The 6,189-nt window shown below is 40.1% G+C and overlaps 1 protein-coding gene across 1 annotated transcript; it reads left to right on the top strand.

Annotated features, from left to right (window-relative positions):
• Window positions 1-1,220: 1,220 nt before the first annotated feature.
• IL22 (interleukin 22) lies at window positions 1,221-5,865 on the top strand. The gene is made up of 5 exons (XM_090275642.1): window positions 1,221-1,406; window positions 1,831-1,896; window positions 2,021-2,164; window positions 3,093-3,158; window positions 5,540-5,865. The coding sequence occupies exons 1-5, from the start codon at window positions 1,221-1,223 to the stop codon at window positions 5,615-5,617; spliced, it is 540 nt and encodes a 179-aa protein (XP_090131768.1). The 3' UTR covers window positions 5,618-5,865.
• The last annotated feature ends 324 nt before the right edge of the window (window positions 5,866-6,189 follow it).

Genomic DNA, 6,189 nt, shown 5'->3' with positions numbered 1-6,189 from the left:
AAAGGAAACTCAACAGCTTCCACATGAGGTGCCTGCGACGCGTCCTGCATGTCGCCTGGCAGGATAAGGTCCCCAACACCGAGGTGCTGAAGCGAGCCAATATGTGCAGTTTGCATGCAGTTCTTAGCGAGAGACGCCTCAGGTGGCTCGGCCATGTCAAAAGAATGGATGCAGGCCGTATCCCCAAAGACCTCCTCTACGGCGAGCTAGCAGAAGGCAAGAGGATGACAGGGCGCCCAAAACTGCGGTTCAAAGACATCTGCAAAAAGGACATGACACAATGCTCCATCAATCTCAACACATGGGAAGTACAAGCAGACGACCGCCTAGCCTGGAGGCTCGCGGTCAGGCAAGGTACGTCACGCGCGGAGGCTGCGCGCAACGAGGAGGCGGTCCAGAAAAGATCGAGGCGGAAGCAGCGTCAGCAGCAGCAACAACAGCCATCTGCCTTCACCTGTAACATGTGTGGCAGGGATTGTCACTCCCGAATCGGACTGCACAGTCATTCTCGGCGGTGCAGATAGACTCTCAAGAAGCTACGCCATCGTCTCTCGAGACGGACGGCTGCCGACGACGACGACGACGACGATTTTAAAGAATTGAATTATCTCCAAGATGTCATTACTATTCATTTTAAAGCAGAGGATATAAGATATAGGTCTTTATTTCTGATCACTTCTAATGAGATAAGAATCTATGAGTCGGTGACCAAAATTCTTACTCAGTTACTATAAGAAATCAAAAAATATCATACTAAACCTGGAATCTATAAAGACAAAGCAATTGTTGTCTTTGAAAAGTATGTCAGGTTTACAAAATTTCTAGGATTTACCTGTAAAAGCACGCTTCGGGACCTAATAGTGACGTCTTAGGGAAACTCTTGCATATCAAGGTGGGAAGGATAGGAGGTGGCGTTTTGTGGCCTCCCATGGTGGTTAGGTAGTTCTCAGAAGGCAACACTGGAAATTAGATAATTGCTGATGTCATATTTTTTTACAATAAAAAAAAATTGATGTCCTCGGGGCTATAAAAGCAGCAGCTTCTACCTTTTCATCACAAGCAGAATCATTGAAACAGGTAAGTATTTCAGCAAACTTAGTGTGATTGGTTTGTTTGTTGTGATACTTCTTGATACTTAATTTTTCCCTCTATGTTCTTGCTTTGCTGATACCAGGTTCTTCTTCCCTAGCTGCCAATTGCTCGAGTTAGAGTTGTCTGGAATGGCCGCCCTGCAGAAATCTGTGAACGTTTTCTTTATGGGGACTCTCGCTGCCAGCTGCCTTCTTGTCGTTGCCCTATTGGTGCAGGGAGGAGCGGCCGTGCCCGTCAGGTCCCATTGCAGGCTGCACGGGTCCGTCTTCCAGCAGCCCTATATCACCAACCGCACCTTCATGCTGGCTAAGGAGGTACTCAGCTCAACCTCTTTCTTTCATATCTTATCTACTTGGAACCCAAATAGTTCTTAAGTTTTTCTGCAGAACACATCTAAGATCTTTAAAAACCCATCATTTATCTCTACTGGTAGGCCAGAGATCATGTTCTGTCTGTTCATAGACTCTTTGGGGATTAGGCTTTATCAGAAGATCTTCCATCTTGGCCTTTAAAATCTGTACATTGAGTTTTACTCCAAAAGGAGCCATGTAGTACCCACTTGACTGTTCATTTTTCCTGTACTCCACTGTGCATTATTTTAAACTCATACACACCTCCAATTCTTTCCTCAGTCTTCATGGGGCTGCCTTTTGGAGAGAGGATAAAGTACATCTGTACTTACAGATCTTTCTTCTGTCTCCTCGATGTCCAAGCACTTAGTTCTTTCTTCTCTTCCAGGCTAGTTTGGCAGATAACATCACAGACGTGCGTCTCATTGGAGAGAAACTGTTCCATGGAGTCAAAGTAAGCCACAGTAGAGATTAGCAGGGCCGTTTGCCGTCCATGCTGATTTGGAGTGGTGGTGATGATGGTTTGGGTCTTCTGGGTATGCCCTAATATGACCCTGCTGTTTCACTTTTGCCTGCAGATGAATGAGCGTTGTTATCTGATGAAGCAGGTGCTGAACTTTACCCTTGAGGAAGTGCTGCTCCCCCAGTCTGATAGATTCCAGCCCTATATGCAGGAGGTGGTGCCCTTCCTGGCTAGGCTCAGCAACAAGCTAAGCCAGTGTGTAAGTTCTTCTCTCGGCCTACGTCCACCCACTCCTTATTACCAGCCTTCCCTCTTTCTTCCATTTAGAGCCCCATCCCCCAATCCTCATTGCCCCCCTCCCAATGCTGGCAGTAAGAAGTGTCTCAGCAACACTAATGTAGGAGTAATTTGTAATCACAGAGTGTTTGTATTGGCTTTAATTGAGTCACATTTTGGGTTTACGGTGATAGATGGGGTCTGAAGGACAGTGCATAGAAGGCTCATTTGTCCCTAGGAAAAAGCAACCCAGGTTATGTGTGATGAGAAAGGTGTTGGGAGCTATAAGGAAAAATGCCTAGATGTGGACACGAAGCCACTGAGTATAAACCGATGAAGGGAAAAGATGGGAAAGAGAGAAAGAGGGAAGTGGGAAGATTTAATGTTCCATGGTGGGTGGGCAAAAACTGTCCTATTGATGTCATGGGAGGTAATAGAATCAGAGGCATGTGAATTCGATGCCTCTAGACCTTTGAAACTATGAAAAAAGTTTGAGTGAAGTGAGCAAAGCAAAGGGGACCTAGTATTTATTGAGGAAGCCCTACTGTTCACATGAGATGTTCTATCTACCTTTCTTGTTCTGAGTATGCATTTTGGATGAGGTACAGTTACAGTTTTAATCTTGACAATTTGCATAAACCACTCCACTCTTTCCACAAACTTAAACCTCAGTAAGAGTTCCCAAAAATGAAGAGAGGTCCCATATAAGGGAAATTACTGGATTTTGGTGTCCAAGGGAATTTAAGAGCTCAGAAAATTTAGGTCACTGGTGAAATCTAGGTCATTGTGGGCAAAAATGCTGAGAACTTTACTTCCAGGTGAGTTGTAACATACTTCAGCTAGAGACATTGAGGTTCATAAAGTGTCAATACAACAATGTTAAAATAATTACTCTGGTTTTCATTTTGTAGCACATTGAGAGTGATGACCAGCATATCCACAGAAATGTGCAGCAGCTGAAGGACACAGTGAAAACGGTACTACTCATAATTATTAATGCTGAATCATTAAGTAGCAGAGACAAATGTTTTTTTTTTTCTTTTCTTTCTTTTATTCCCTCAAGTTGTAATTTTTTGTACTTGATTCTTCTATCATTAGGTTGATCATTTAGGTGTATATGTATTTGGATGCACCTATATATTTATAAATCACTTTCCAAATTTTGCAAGTTATAGAATTCTAGAATTGTCTGAGGAGTTAGGACATCTAATTTCATCAGCCCATGTTCCAAGAATAGCCTGTGGCAGGGCCTGGGCTAGAACGCACTTCTCCTGAATCTCATCCAGGCTGGCATTCTTTCAGCAGCAATATGTACTGGTTTCAGTATTATTAATTCTTAGGGAAATTTAAAATTCTTACAGTCTGTGTAATTGGGAAAAACACTTTTTTTTTCTTTTTTCAAAAACAGAAAAGGGCATGTGGGACAAATTTATTTGAAGTGATTTTTGAAGCCATTAATTTGATGATTTAAAACTTGGAGAAATAAACACAGAACAACCGTAACAAAAGAGCTTGACTTGACTATAAGCTAAATTTCTGGGTTGATTGATGCTTATATTTAATTATCATGATTATCTAATATTGAACAGCTATTGATTTGAATTTAAAAGCAAGAGTTAACAACCCTCAATTTTTTTTTACACAGTTTCAAATAGAATAATATATTAATCATAGGTTTGTTAGAGTAAAATGAAAGTTTGACCTGGAAATCCTTTCTTCCTCTGTGCCTTTCCCTTCCTTTCTAGTCTCTCCACTGCAACAAATTCTTAGACAGTGAGCATCTAACTGCTGTAAGCCAGTGTATATTTCTACAGTGTATATTTCTGTCATGTGGCCTATGTGGGGGAAAAGAACAACTGTAGGAGGCTCAGACTAGCAATTGTGACTCATCCAAAAACCAGAGGAATGATTAGTAGCAGCGAAAGTGGCATATGCTCTTGCAGCCAGGTACAGTTAAACCTCAGAAGCATGAAGGCTCTAGCTGATAAAATATTTAGCGTAATCACAATTCCGTTTTTTTTCTATCTTTATGTTTTTTACAAAATGTATTTCTTTCTAAGCATGATTTAAGAATGTAATGGTTTCCTCCTTTGTAGTTTTTCACTGTGAAGAGCAATTCTCTTGTCATAGAACCATTACTTAGATGTGGAGGGCTGCATGTTGGCCTGCCATAGTTAAAGAATGCTTTGCCCTTCTGGTTTGAAAATCCCTGAGGTCAGCTGACTTTGCGGTCTTTACAAAAGAAGTGTGAGAGAGAGAAAAATCTGATGTGTGTGAGAACACAGAGATTTTAAAGCTTTTATTCCATTTTGGGAGAATCAACTTTCTCATGTGGACTAGATTGCCACGTGAAAGAGAGCTCATGCCTTTCCACCCTGTCACTCCAGAGGGCACAGGCAGAAGAGGGAAATGTTGCTCAGAGAAAGTTCAACGTGAGGAAAACTGGTCAGCGCTGTCTGGAATGAGAGGGAAATCTTGGGAGGTATAAATTTCCTGTTATTGGAGGAAAAAACAAAGAGCAAACTATAGTAAGTCAATGACAAGACAGTTGGACAAGATAAACTTAAAAAATTGTTACACAAATATCCTTTGGCATTGTTCCAAAGGAAGAGTGGAAAGGGGAAATGGCGGAAGAAAGCAGCAAGAGAAAGGACAGCAAAGTATAGAGGACAATGATGGCTTGTGGCTTTTCTTCAAATAATCTAGAGTGAATTTAATAGAGCAGATGAATTTCAGAAGAGGATGCTTTGGACTTGAATTGGGGTTCTCTCTTCCATTGGGTTGGAAAACCTCATTCATTTACACACTACTTGGAAGAAGTAGAACCTGTATTTGACTTTCTACTAATTGAAGCAACTAAATAGGTCTTATTTGGTATTTTCACAAAAGTGAAAACCTGTTTCCTTTCCTTTATCAAGGAGATGAGAACAGAAAAAACCCATGTGTTGGTAAATGTGTAGTTTTGATTCAAGGCTGTTGTTACGAATAGTTAATTGGTCATAGATGGCTGTGGGGCCATGGGGTAGGCCATGAAGGCATAATGGGTGGCCCTGTGGGTCCCCCAGCACAGCTTCTGCCTGTTTGCTCTGGTTCGGTGGTGGTTCTAAACAGCTTCATTAGCGTGAGGCACAACAGAGGCTGGTGCCTCTTGGTGCCCTCTCACTTCAGATAGCCATAATTTTAAGATTTTAACAAATCATCACATCCTTGCTAAAGAGTATTACTGTTACTCTTTTACAAAAAGCTAAAACTTGGTTTCTGTCTCAAGCAATCTAACCATGCCATCTTTTTCTAATTTGTCCCTCTTTTAAAAACATGGTGTAAATACTCAAATACTTGTGTTTGCTTATTTTCACAGCTTGGAGAGAGTGGTGAGATCAAAGCAATTGGAGAACTAGATTTGCTGTTTATGTCCTTGAGAAATGCCTGCATTTGATCACAGCAAAGTTGGAAAATGGATAATAACACTTCTTGCCTGTTGAAAATAACAATAAGATCCCCAGAGATTTTTTTTTTCCAAAAGGAAAATGTGAAGACCAACTCCACAATCATGGGTAGATTCCAAATAAGTAAATACCTATTTAGCTTAAAAAGAGAACAATGTCACTTGTGTCCATAAGTCTAGAAGGTAGCCCTTGCAAGCATGATATTTATTGCTAATGTTTTATTGTAGTAGGCATTTTATACACAGAAATTTATTTTTAAGCAATTGCTTATTCTTACAAAATTCACTTCCCATTCCTTTTGGAAAAAGGATGTAAACAACTTTCTTTTTATAATTAGTACTTTATGAATTTATTTATTATTATAAGTACACATTTTATTTATATCATTTCACTAATATAGATTTATTTATAGAATCATGATATATTCTACTTAAGTATAAGGCTAATATTAATATTTTTGGCAAATAATTATGGCTCTATAACATGTCTATTTAAACTTAATAAATACTTTGATATTTTAAATCTGTAGTTTTGTCATTTTTCCTCTCATATTATTGTTGTC

The sequence above is a fragment of the Furipterus horrens genome, unplaced genomic scaffold (assembly GCF_987537825.1).
Source record: "Furipterus horrens unplaced genomic scaffold, mFurHor1.1.pri manual_scaffold_4, whole genome shotgun sequence".
In the NCBI taxonomy this organism is placed as follows: Eukaryota; Metazoa; Chordata; class Mammalia; order Chiroptera; family Furipteridae; genus Furipterus; species Furipterus horrens.
The sequence above is the reverse complement of the archived record's forward strand: the minus strand, read 5'-3'. Positions and strand labels throughout refer to the sequence as shown.